This window comes from Conger conger, chromosome 5 (assembly GCF_963514075.1).
Source record: "Conger conger chromosome 5, fConCon1.1, whole genome shotgun sequence".
NCBI classification, from domain to species: Eukaryota; Metazoa; Chordata; class Actinopteri; order Anguilliformes; family Congridae; genus Conger; species Conger conger.
In genome coordinates this window covers 27292644-27306822 of record NC_083764.1, presented here as the reverse complement: position 1 = coordinate 27306822, position 14179 = coordinate 27292644, and the positions used below count along the sequence as shown (strand labels likewise).

The 14179-nt window shown below is 41.7% G+C and overlaps 1 protein-coding gene across 1 annotated transcript in view; it reads right to left on the bottom strand.

Moving 5' to 3' along the window:
• Positions 1 to 14179, bottom strand: part of LOC133128708 (centrosomal protein of 128 kDa-like) — a 74218-nt gene that overhangs the window by 13799 nt on the left and 46240 nt on the right. Inside the window, exons 18-19 of the mRNA XM_061242427.1 lie at positions 10180 to 10239; positions 6828 to 7020 (exon numbers count right to left, since the gene is read on the bottom strand). Coding sequence (XP_061098411.1) covers positions 6828 to 7020; positions 10180 to 10239 — 253 coding nt within the window. The remainder of the gene's footprint in view (positions 1 to 6827; positions 7021 to 10179; positions 10240 to 14179) is intronic.

The window sequence follows — 14179 nt, the reverse complement described above, 5'->3', positions numbered from 1 at the left end:
TAATAGCTGTACAGTGACAGCTGTATTTACTCATTTGCATTTAAATTGCTCAATGAGGAAAAACATGGAACGAGCAATTTACGCCATGCCTTCAGATGAGCCGCAGGTAAGAAATTACCAATGAAAATTGCGGGCCTACAAACACCAGTCTGTCCTGCTTTCGACACAACTAACCGCACATTTGACTTTATTTTCTTCAGTTCCACGATTGCCTGTTTTACTGTAATTGACACGTCTTTGGTCGTCATGTTGAAAGACAACAGCAACGGATTCCAAATGCAAACGCTATATTATGTACCTAGAATCAACAACACCTTTTGTTAGGCTAGTTAACTTGTGCATGAACCAAAGATGCAAAAACACACAGCTGGGCCAAGAAACAGCTAACCAGCTAATCGTGCGATTTTTTTTTAATGGGGGTGGGGGGTGGGCTATGGATAAAAATACTGCAATTCCTACACGGAATTCCTACATATTCCTACATATTCATTGTATGATTTCAAATCCAATATGCTGCAATACAGAGCCAAAACAATAAAAATGTGTCACAGTCCAAATAGAGACTGCATGGTATATACAAAGAGGGGTTAATGGTATCCTTGAAATGTGCTCCATTGTCTGATCTAATTTCTTTAGGTTTTCCTATTGCCATTACTGTGCTTTCTAGCTTGGCTAGAATCTGTCTCCCCGTACCTTGCCGCAGAGGATGGACCAGGGTGTACCCAGTGCACGAATCAACTATTATCAGCAAGTATCGGTGCCCCCCTGTGGATCGTACTACAGGACCGGCCACGTCCATGTAAATACTTCCCCAGGGTACTCCCGACCTTATAGTTAATCCAGCACTCCACAGGCCGTGTGGTGTATTAATCATCTGGCATTGTGAGCAGTTCTTAACTACTCCCTTCACTACCTCTTTCAGCTTGGGTATATGTAACCTATTCAAGTTCTTAATTACATTAAAAGAGAAATGTCCATTCTCTTTATGTATTTTCCGAACCAATACCTCTCCCTCTGTCGGAGGCGCGACTTGTAGTCCCTAGTAGTCCCTACTATGGGCTATTCTTTATTAGGAAATATACTTCTATATGTGGGTCTGGCATATCACTGACAGCCATTTTCCCACCTATTTATAAATTGATATGTATACTATTACTTTATTAGAATTTACTGTCCTATACAGTTTTCTAATATTGTAACTTATTCTAAATTACTTCGATTCCTTTTGAGTTCGAGTATTTACGGTTTCACTACTTAGGTGTCCAGCACCTTTCTCTTCAGTGCCAGTAATCAACTCGAGACCCTCGAGTAGGAATCCACTCGGACAATGCCTCAATAGGCCGTGAGCAATTCTCTGCTGCTCGTGCCCCACGTTGGGCGCCAAAATTGTCGTGAGCCACGGACCCCTTGCCGAGCTCAGACCTCACGTTCCCACGAGCAGTACCTCACAATGAGGTGTCTCGGGGACGAACTCAAGTACTCCGAACGTCCTGGAGCCCTGGTAAGTTCTACTGAACTTCCAGCCCAGTCTCGAAGTGAAGGGTGTGATGCAAATCTGGTAATCGATGTCCTGTATTCAATGTATTCCTCTAAAGAATCTTTATCACATATGATTATAGTAAGATATACTTTATTATAATCAATCAAAAGAATAGAGTTGTACAGATTACAGTGTACATATCATCTTTTGCAGTTTGCTAATCACATGCAAGTTACATATACCCCTCTTAGCTCTTTCTAAATTACCTTTCCACCACGATGTTTAAAAATCAAGGTACACCCTTCCTATATCCATCCTCTTTGGCCTTAGCCTTATCCTATAGCTCCCCCTTCTTGATGTTTAAAAAGAAACTATTCCTATAATATTATATTTATCTAAATATGATAATTTCTCTACATTTTTCTACTTTATATAGTATCCTAATAAGAAATAAAAGATATATAAAAGTAAACTTATAATATGTTACTTTTCCTACTTCTACAAGTAATATAGATTATAATTACCACTCCAGCTTTGTTATAATTGTTCTGCGTGGCTCTTTCTTCACCTGAGTCCGCATCGCGTACGTCACTCCTCTCTCCATATCCATATCCTGGAGTGGCGCGCAGAGGGAGCGCGCCACTCCAGCTTGACTGTCTTGCGTTGCTCTCTCTTCAACAGCTCGTAGATATCTTCTGAAGCCAAATTCTGGGATCCTGCTCTAAGGTCTAAAAACTTATCCCTTATATATCTTTTTTGCATACAAAAGTGTACCTTTTTTGATAAGAAATGCCCCCATTATGTCAAGCGGGAAGACATTTATCTTTTATATAACCTGTTTTTTAATGACCATATTAATTATTTCTGTTTTTCCAATTGTCATTTTCTCATACCTCCAAAGAACTGTCCCCAATATTTTATTTCATGGGCCCCTCTGGTTTGGGAATTTCCCCCATCTTAATATATGAGTGGAAAAACACTAGCCCTTATGTTGTTTTTAATGAACCTATTCATCACTGGTGTCTGTGTCAGTTTCATAATCTCTCCTTGACTTCCTCCAAACTTTGATTTCATGCAAGCCAGACGTTAAAGCCTGCCACCATCCCAACACCCTCTTCAGGTGCCCCTTTTTGTGGCGCCTTAAGGGATCTACAAAGGACATCCAGCCAATAGCCGAGTGTAAATCATCCGCCATTAATCATTAATTTTCTTTCGGTATTGACATCCCTTCCGTTTTCCTTATTTTTGTTTTTCTTTAGCCAGGCATTGTGCCCCTCCCCTGTAGGGTTGGGGTATTCTCAGTCAGAACTTTAACCTTGCTCCTTAAAACCCTAAATCTAAGTCCCCCGACTTCAGACTCCTCTACTGACAAGCATGGCTGCTCATTCTCTGAACCACATATTTTTCTTCTTACGGGCGTTCTTACTACCACCTCGATGGCGTGTGCGAGGGGTTAACAATGCATTCCTTTCTAACCCATCCCCCGTCAATCTCTCATCAGGGGGGCCTAGGGCCGGGTCCTCGACAGGGTAACATCTCACATTATAAACTCTTGGGCAGTGGTTCTCACTCCTGGTCTAGGAGAGCCGCAGTTGCTGGTTTGTGTTGTTACTCAGCACTTAACTGATCAATTAAACCAGTTAATTACAGTTCTCACCTCACCTTCTTGTAGTTATAATTCTAATTCAATTTTGGGAGTACTCATTTGGGCTATAAAATAGTGACGCTGGTATGGGTTTTTCTCATGGAGATGGGTGGTTATTAAAGGTACAATAGGTAACATTTTTGTCTTAAAACATTGTTACAAGACCATTCTAAATCCCTCCCTATCATTGGAAAAGGCTCACTGACATGTTGACGAACCCTCTGCCTGTGTTTATAGTCCTTAAATTTCAAAGAGTACATTTGTCAGGCCATCACTCTGTACAACAATTCAAGTTAATTGGTTGAAAACTGCCACAGCCAATGGCAGGGAACTTATATTGATTGTTCATGTGGCTGCACAAATTGCACTCCAGACAAGCGATCACTGAACCTCTGTATACTATTGCTTATTATCCAAGTGAAGACTACATATCTAGTTATAAATCAATACCAGTTTGTTATTGGTAGCAACAAGCAAATTAGCTATAATTATGTTACATTAAACATGAGACCTTTCTGCAAATTTTAAAGCAAGATTTTATTAATTTTAAGATTTTTTTCATTTTTACTTATAGCCCTGTGGAAATGTTTGGGAACCCTTTTGGATTATTCTTTGTTACTTTTTAAAATGAAGATTACTAAGGCCCAGACCCAGGTGATTTACTCGTTAGGGCTTCAATGAGTCAGATGAATATAATTCCAGGGCTGCACTTTTTATTCTAAAGTAACTCCATGACTTCTAAAGTATCCAACTGCAGTATCTATTCGGTCTGGCGTTAACAACCATGGGTTCCTCAAAACAGTTGTCCACCAAGAAGGAGAAGGCTAAACTGCCTATTTCCACTATCAGAAACTTTATTAGAAAATGGAAGATACATGGAACAGTTGAAGTCAAGGCAAGGTCTGGAAGTCTAAGAAAATGTTCAGATCACTGCAAAACAGCCGCAAAAAAGTAGCAGGCACATGTCTAGCGGTTCACAGGACAACAATACAACGTGCATGGCAGAGTTGGCCTTTCCTGCAACCACAACCCAAAATTAAGCGTCTGAAGTATGCTAAAAAAGTAAAAATAAATAAATAAATAAAATCAAAACATTGAGAAGCCTGAAGCCTTTTGGAACAATGTGCTTTGGACTATCAAAACCAAACTTTTTGGCCACCATCAAGAAGGTATCTTTTGGAGAAAAAAGGGTGAAGCCTTTGTAGAGAAGAACACCTTGCCAACTGTTGTGGATAATGTGGATACATTATGCTTTGGGGTTGTGTGGCAGCTGGGGGCACAGGAAATATTGTGCGAGTGGAAGAAAGAATGGATTCCACGAGATATTAAGAAATTCTAGATACCAATGTTTAAAGCTCAGTCCAGATATTGAAGTCGATGGTTGAATATTCCAGCAAGACAATGATTTTGATACCTCAAAATCAACCATGAAGTACCTCCAGGAAAGACGGATGAAGATTTTGGAATGGCCACTCGTCCCTAGACTTGAATATTATTGAAAATCTGTGGAAAATTCCAAAAGCAAGAATTGAAAGACTCTACAGGAAGTGTTTGCAAGCTGTTATAGTTGCTCGAGTTACAAACTAACAAGGTTCCCAAACTTTTGCACAGGGCCTTTTTCCTTTTTTATTATTTTGAACCTGTAAAAAATATTGATAAAATAAATTTTAATAATAAACTTTGTGCCATTTCGAGGTTAGGTTTGCCTCTGTTCACCAAGATATTAATTGTAAAAGGCTTTTTGACCAGGGGTGCCTAAAATTGTTGCACATGACTGCATGCTACAGTATGAGACGTGAGCTCTGGCCATTTCTGACCATCACACTGACTGCAGTGGATACAACACACAATTGACTTTCACCAGCAGTGCCAGTCTCTATTTTCCTACAGTAGAGGTAACCAACCCTGTTCCAGGAGATCTACCATCCTGTATGTTTTCACTCCAGCTCTAACAAAGCGCAACTCATTCAGCAGCTAGAGATCTGATTGAGCTGCTATTAAGTAGAACCAGGTGTGGCAAATTATGGTTGAAATTAAAACCTACAGGACGAAGTCTGGACCCAAACACAGAACTGTTCTTTGACCTCAAAGCACGTAGAGAATCGGCATGCCCACTCCATGACTTCTATAATACGCAGTGTTTTTTTATTCATTATTTCGGTACAGCAATACCTTTTTAGTACAGATATACCGCACAACCTTATGCTAACAACACTGCTGCATATTTTTACAGCGTACACTGTGACACTGAAAAAAAACCCCCAAAAACAATAATACAACATGAACAAAACCACAGGCCGTATGTATCGAACATCTTAAGGATTACAAATAATAAACTCTTAACAGCTTACTGGTCGGAAAAACATATTTATCAAACAGCTAACACTCTCTTAGGCAATACTTGAAATATTCTTAAGAGTAATTTTTAAGTGTGTTTTTGCGACAACCACAGGTGCCTGAAACAAAAAGATTGAATGATGTATCAATCATCAAAATTACAAAGTGGAAGAACCAATCAGCTTTTGGGAAATTAGTGTTCTGTTGAAATAAATAACATTGCCGTTTAATGTTTGGCTAAGGAAAATGGACACAAAACCAAACTGGACTGTGGATGAAACCGTGATGTTAGTGGAAGGTGGTTGAAACAAAAAAGAAATAAGTAAAGAAAAACTTAGCCCCACACTTAAGATTAGAGACAAAAAGAGGCATGGAGGCAGATCGCAAAGAACTTAAATGCCAGGATCCTGGACAAATGCGAAAAGAAATGGTATAATGTTGTGTCCTGGGCTCGTCAGGTGCACTGGTTTGTACACTACAATATTTATTAATAAGACACATTTGATTCTGTTGAAGTATTGCTAATGAACATTGGTTATACTTTATAAGACATGTTTCATATTCAGGTGTGTAGGCGTAAAAGTCACCATTTTTATTTTATTTATTTATTTATTTTTACTTTGAGCAGCTTGATACATAAGGCTCTAGGCCTACAGTGTTCTTCATTCGGGTTTTAATTTGGATAATATAACACCCTCCCCACAAGGGTAGCACCTCTCTGTCAGCAACAGCTAACATAGACTACCATGGTGGAGAAAATGGGTCAGCGTAGGTGTTGGGCTGCATGTTCGAAGATTGCAGACCGTCAGACCCAAAGAATTTAAAAGCATGTGGTTGCCAACCAGTGCCCCGGAGATGAGTGAGTCAGTGTGTGATAGTTTATTGGTGTGATGAGAGGCGGTGTGTGATAGTTTGTGGGGGTGATGAGTGAGGGAGTGTGTGATAGTTTGTGGTTGTGATGAGGGAGGTGGTGTGTGATAGTTTGTGGTTGTGATGAGGGAGTCAGTGTGTGATTTTTTGTAGGTGTGATAATTTGTGGTTGTGATGAGTGAGATAGTGAGTGACAGTTTGTGGCTGTGATGAGTGAGGCAGTGTGTGATAGTTTGTGGGGGTGATGAGTGAGTCAGTGTGTGATATTTTGTAGGTGTGATGATTTGTGGTTGTGATGAGTGAGTCAGTGTGTGATAGTTTATTGGTGTGATGAGAGGCGGTGTGTGATAGTTTGTGGTTGTGATAAGGGAGGCAGCGTGTGACAGTTTGTGGCTGTGATAAGGGAGGTGGTGTGTGATAGTTGGTTGGTGTGATAAGGGAGGTGGTGTGTGATAGTTGGTTGGTGCGATAAGGGAAGTGAAGGGAGTTCTGTACCTCGCTTTTCACCATGTAGGTTCTCCAGCAGCCCCTCCTGCTGAGCGATGCGCTCCAGGAGGACCTGCTGCTCTGCGTCTTTGCTCTTTTTCAGGCATTTCATCTCCTCTCGACTCTGCTGGACGTGCCGTCTCAGCCTCCTCGCCCGCGCCTCCCGCTCTTTCACTTCCTCGCACAACCACTGCAGCTTCGTCTGCAACAAACACAACTACTGCAACAAACAAATATGCCCACTGCAGCTTCGTCTGCAACAAACACAACTACTGCAACAAACCAATATGCCCACTGCAGCTTTGTCTGCAACAAACACAACCACTGCAGCTTTGCCTGCAACAAACACAACCACTGCAGCTTTGTCTGCAACAAACACAACAACTGTAGCCCTGCCTGCAACAAACACAAGCACTGAAGCTTTGTTTGCAACAAACACAACCACTGCAACAAACAAATATGCCCACTGCAGCTTTGTCTGCAACAAAGACAACCACTGAAGCTTTGTCAGCAACACACACAACCACTGCAGCTTTGTCTGCAACAAACACAACCACTGCAACAAACAAATATGCCCACTGCAGCTTCGTCTGCAACAAACACAACTACTGCAACAAACCAATATGCCCACTGCAGCTTTGTCTGCAACAAACACAACCACTGCAGCTTTGCCTGCAACAAACACAACCACTGCAGCTTTGTCTGCAACAAACACAACAACTGTAGCCCTGCCTGCAACAAACACAACCACTGAAGCTTTGTTTGCAACAAACACAACCACTGCAACAAACAAATATGCCCACTGCAGCTTTGTCTGCAACAAAGACAACCACTGAAGCTTTGTCAGCAACACACACAACCACTGCAGCTTTGTCTGCAACAAACACAACCACTGCAACAAACAAATATGCCCACTGCAGCTTTGTCTGCAACAAACACAACCACTGCAACAAACAAATATGCCCACTGCAGCTTTGTCTGCAACAAAAAAACAGCAACTGCAACTTCACTGCAACAAACACAACCACTGCAACTTCATCTGTAGCAAACAAACACAACCACAGCAGCTTTGTCTGCAACAAACACAACCACTGCAACAAACAAACATGCCCACAGCAGCTTCATCTGCAACAAACAAACACAACCACAACCACAGCAGCCTTGTCTGCAACAAACACAACTACTGCAGCTTTGTCTGCAACAAACACAAACACTGCAACAAATATGCCCACTGCAGCTTTGTCTGCAACAAACATAACCACTGCAGCTTTGTCTGCAACAAACACAACCACTGCAACAATATGCCCACTGCAGCTTTGTCTGCAACAATCACAACTACTGCAACAAACAAATATGCCCACTGCAGCTTTGTCTGCAACAAACACAACAACTGTAGCTCTGCCTGCAACAAACACAACCACTGCAGCTTTGCCTGCAACAAACACAACCACTGAAGCTTTGTCTGCAACAAACACAACCACTGCAACAAACAAATATGCCCACTGCAGCTTTGTCTGCAACAAACACAACCACTGCAGCTTTGTCTGCAACAAACACAACCACTGCAACAAACAAATATGCCCACTGCAGCTTTGCCTGCAACAAACACAACCACTGAAGCTTTGTCAGCTCTGCGTCTTTGCTCTTTTTCAGGCATTTCATCTCCTCTCGACTCTGCTGGACGTGCCGTCTCAGCCTCCTCGCCCGCGCCTCCCGCTCTTTCACTTCCTCGCACAACCACTGCAGCTTCGTCTGCAACAAACACAACTACTGCAACAAACAAATATGCCCACTGCAGCTTCGTCTGCAACAAACACAACTACTGCAACAAACCAATATGCCCACTGCAGCTTTGTCTGCAACAAACACAACCACTGCAGCTTTGTCTGCAACAAACACAACAACTGTAGCCCTGCCTGCAACAAACACAACCACTGAAGCTTTGTTTGCAACAAACACAACCACTGCAACAAACAAATATGCCCACTGCAGCTTTGTCTGCAACAAAGACAACCACTGAAGCTTTGTCAGCAACACACACAACCACTGCAGCTTTGTCTGCAACAAACACAACTTCTGCAACAAACAAATATGCCCACTGCAGCTTCGTCTGCAACAAACACAACTACTGCAACAAACCAATATGCCCACTGCAGCTTTGTCTGCAACAAACACAACCACTGCAGCTTTGTCTGCAACAAACACAACAACTGTAGCCCTGCCTGCAACAAACACAACCACTGAAGCTTTGTTTGCAACAAACACAACCACTGCAACAAACAAATATTCCCACTGCAGCTTTGTCTGCAACAAAGACAACCACTGAAGCTTTGTCAGCAACACACACAACCACTGCAGCTTTGTCTGCAACACACACAACCACTGCAACAAACAAATATGCCCACTGCAGCTTTGTCTGCAACAAACACAACCACTGCAGCTTTGTCTGCAACAAACACAACCACTGCAACAAACAAATATGCCCACTGCAGCTTTGTCAGCAACAAACACAGCCACTGCAACTTCACTGCAACAAACACAACCACTGCAACTTCATCTGTAGCAAACAAACACAACCACAGCAGCTTTGTCTGCAACAAACACAACCACTGCAACAAACAAACATGCCCACAGCAGCTTCATCTGCAACAAACAAACACAACCACAGCAGCCTTGTCTGCAACAAACACAACTACTGCAGCTTTGTCTGCAACAAACACAAACACTGCAACAAATATGCCCACTGCAGCTTTGTCTGCAACAAACACAACCACTGCAGCTTTGTCTGCAACAAACACAACCACTGCAACAATATGCCCACTGCAGCTTTGTCTGCAACAATCACAACTACTGCAGCTTTGTTTGCAACAAACACAACAACTGTAGCCCTGCCTGCAACAAACACAACCACTGAAGCTTTGTCAGCAACAAACACAACCACTGCAACAAACAAACAATCCCACTGCAACTTCATCTGTAGCAAACAAACACAACCACAGCAGCTTTGTCTGCAACAAACACAACCACTGCAACAAACATGCCCACTGCAGCTTCATCTGCAACAAACACAACCACAACCACAGCAGCCTTGTCTGCAACAAACACAACCATTGCAGCTTTGTCTGCAACAAACACAACCACTGCAGCTTTGTCAGCAACAAACACAACCACTGCAGCTTTGTCTGCTACAAACAAGTACACCAATGCAGTGTATTCTGCAACAGACACACACATATCCACTGCAGCGTCATCTGCAACAAACACAACCACGGCAGCTTCATCTGCAGCATATAAACACTGCAGCTTCTATCACAGTGCGGCAAGGTTTTTTATTCTGAGAAGAGCTCCTGTTGCCCCATACCTTGGTTTCAGCTAGCCAGCGATGTGGGTCACCATGAAGCCCCACACTGAGGGAGATGGCCTGTGGGAACAAAGACATTTGATGATAATCCCTTAAAGCCTGCCCCCGTGTCACCCTCCTGAGGGCAGAAGCAGAACTTATCATTAGGTTGCCCCCTAAATCTTGGGTAACTATCACTAATACGAACAGATAAGTCAGATACTGACTTCCCGTATTCCAAAACGCACTATAAAAGTACTTTTAAGAGGATTTTGTGACATATACACCCATATACCTCACTGTAAGTGAACACTGCTGTGAATGTCAGTGCTCAATGAAGGATTAAATGAAAATGCTATTTTTTTTTCAGACATGTACAAAGATGTGCGGCTTCCAGAAGTTTCTACATACATTCAACATGTATAAAATTAAACTTGTTCATAGAAAAATGAAATGGCCTCTTTTGTAAACGAGGTCAACAGTTACTCTGGAGAGTGAAATAAGATTCTTAAAATCAAATCAAAGAGTAAGTTCACAAGAAATCACAAGCACCTGAAATCACAGAATACAATATGCACACAAATTGGAGGCTTAAATGTACCAAGTCAGCTAATTACAGAATTCATATTACTTCTCTTGGTGTGATAGTGTGATTGTAAACTCATATTAAGCTGTCCATTAATGCAATGACAAATTTTAAAATAAGAATTCTTTCTGGGAAATGCATTATAATCACATCGTTAAACAATTTTTTTTGTCCAATGGCCAGTTGCTGGTGCATTTTTTAATGCACCAGTCAATTTCACTGTTTTCCGAGGCAACTACATATTTAGAATAGAAAAGGACCTCCAAGTGATGGGTGGTGACCTGCCAAAGTGGCTAGTAGAGTGCACAAACTTACCACCTACAGATAAAGTTTACCAGCATTTGGCTAGTCGATGGTGTTCATTTCATACCCTGATTATAAGGCCTAAGTGTATCTGGGTGATAAGCCACCAAAATAGGCTTAAGTGATGTCATAGAACTTGCTTTTTTAATGTCACTGAGACAGAGGCCCTGGATTAATTCAATTTGTCACCAAGAAAGGGAATGCTGATTGGTCCAGTCTCGTCTGCCCTTACACTGAGACCTGAATGGACCAACCTGTTTGCTTGTCATCCCAGGTCAGGTTCACTATAAAACTCTCGAAAAGAGAATACGGCTACCGAAAGAAGCCAATCAAAAGACAGCGTAGGTTGACTGTCTGAAGTTACAGAACGGCATGCGAAGCAAAGTAAATCCTGAAATTCCCACACACAAGGAGCTTTCTGAAAATGTTGCGTGGGCGTTACAAATTGCCACAGGCTCAGATCTTTTGTAGAAAAACGACTCGCCTCCACCCCGCACGTAAATAGCTGCTGGAAGAAACAGGCGCTCCCTCTCTCTATCGCCTGCTCCCTCCCCCACTCCCCCTCTCCTCCCTCACCACACATCTCTCCTGTCGAAATCTGGAAATCATACGTGCTACTGTACGTCTCGACTTCAAACCTGCGCCTGCTAGAGTGGGGCTTTAACGACCCGCTTCCAGCACCTGTCATCAACACAGGGATGTAGGTGTGGGCTTGACAGGAAGTCAAGTCTGCTTCTCTCACTACCCATCTCTCCCTTAGAGATCAAAAGCACCCCACGTCAGCACAGATACTGTAAAAAAGGGAGTTCTGCAAGAGGTAAAATAGTGCTTCCACTCCCAAGCTTCTTCGCCAACACCACAGTAGTGAAACATGTTGACTAAGGCAAATAAAATGTACTTGTACTGTAATGTAGAACATTTTCCCCTTCTGGTTAAGTTTTAACAAATGCACTTTTTTGTTCACTTATACCCACTTCTCCCTTATAGTTAGACCTGATTTGATCACGAAAGACACTGTTGGATACATTTTTAATTAAAACTAAACTAGGTGGAAAAAGATTGTAATGGTACTGGGAGTTCAGAATAATCCTATCAGCCATAGCATGTGTGTATGGGGCTGTTGAGTTTTGGGAGAAGGAGACCTGGGTCAAATACAGTGCAGTCTGTAAGTATTTGGACAGTGGTATAATCCGTTCTCTGTACTTCAGCACATCGAATTTGTGAATGTGACATTAAATGGCAGTGTCACCTTTAATTTGAGGGTATTTACAACCATGTTGGGTGATCTGTGTTAGAGTAACATTTATACATGGTGCCCTCATTTTAATATACTGCATCTAGTCTTGATTCTAGGCTTTTGATTGCCTTTGTAGTCTGTTATTGGTGTTTGTCAACATGAGGACCAGAGTTGTGCCAGTGACAGTCAAGGAAGCCAGTGTAAGCTTTTCATTCTCATGTGAGAAAAAAAGTCAGAAACAGGCCAAACCATAGGCTTAACAATAAAATAAAAAAAACATAATTAAAAAGAAAGTGGAGAGTTCGGGAATTGTAAAGGGGCTGTTAGACCTCTACAGTTGATGATTGAAGAATTAACGCCATGATGATTGATGATGAAAACACCTGTCCGACAAATCAGAAACACTCTTCAGGAGGCAGGTGTGAATGTCAGTGACTACTCTCTGCAGAAGAGTTCACAAACAGATCTACAGAGGCTAAACCACTTAAAACAGGATGCCCAGGTAACTGTTTGCTAAGTAGTACCTAAAATAACTTAGAGTTCTGGAAAGAGGTCTTGTTGACAGATTACATTAATGGCATTTGGCAGACGCTCTTATCCAGAGCGACGTACAACATGTACAACATGTACAACAAGTGCATACCCATAACCAGGGATAAGTGCGCTGAAAGACCCTAGAGGGAAGTACAATTTCAACTGCTACCTGCACAATGAGTTATGAGTCATGGCAAGAGCAAAGTTTGGAGGTCAAAAGAAACTGCCCAAGAACCAAAGCCCCCCCCTCATCTGTGAAACAAGGTGACGGGGGTGTTAGTTTGGGCATGTACGGCTGCCACAGGTACTGGCTCACGTCATTGATAATGTAACTGCTGATAGCAGCAGCAGAAAGAATTCTGAAATGTTTTCTTATGAAGTATAGAGTCAGCTCCAGAATCTTTATAGAAATGAAGAAAAAATGCTGCATACAATAAACACAGATAATAATCGTATGCTCAGCAATTTTCTTTATTAAACATACTAAAGGTCCTGCGATCAAATCGTGCTGCGCTTTTAAAGTGCAAATCAAGCTCATGTGCCTGGTTCCTTTATATTTTTATATCATGAACTAAACTTACATCAACTGCCTTTTCATCATCACAAATCCATGCCCCCTTTGCCCATTTTATCAGTGAGGCCTTCATTCTCTCTCCTCAAATATTATCAGGTGGAGACAGACCATTTTAATCCAATAAAAGAGATAAGGAACTGAAGTGTTATCTTTGCACCAGTGCACAAGGGAAAGGGCACGAAGGGAGAGACAGCAACTGTGATCTGCGAGCCACAGACATGGCTAACGGCTTCCCAGTGTTGCTTCCGTTAATAGACAAATTATATTCTAAATCAGAAGTAAGATTAGTCCACTGTACCTTGCATGCTGAAATGAGTTGGACTAATTGTAAAATGTCCAACACTTGTTTGTTCACTGTGCAATGTATTCAGGACGGTTTTGTAGATCTAGTTTGGATCAGCAGCATAGCACTGTCAAATGTCAAGTGGTAAAGTCAGCTATTTCATAATATTGGCGTCACTGTATTACTGATGTACAGCTACTGCATCCAATGAAAGTAAGTAAATAAATATATAAATAAAATATGCCAATTCTCCAATCATCACAGATAATCCAATTGCTCGTACAGCTCTCTTGCTCTGAAAAAAGTCATTAATTGTACCAGGTACTCGTTTCGTCCGAGCATTCGGAACATCCCTAGTAAATAACTTCAAATTAAAGCTGACTCTGCACTTTAACGTCATATTCATTGTTTCATTTCAACTAAAATTTGTACAGAGCCAAGGAACATACATTGTACCACTGTCCAAATACTTACAGACTGCACTGTACATAATTGTTTTGGATT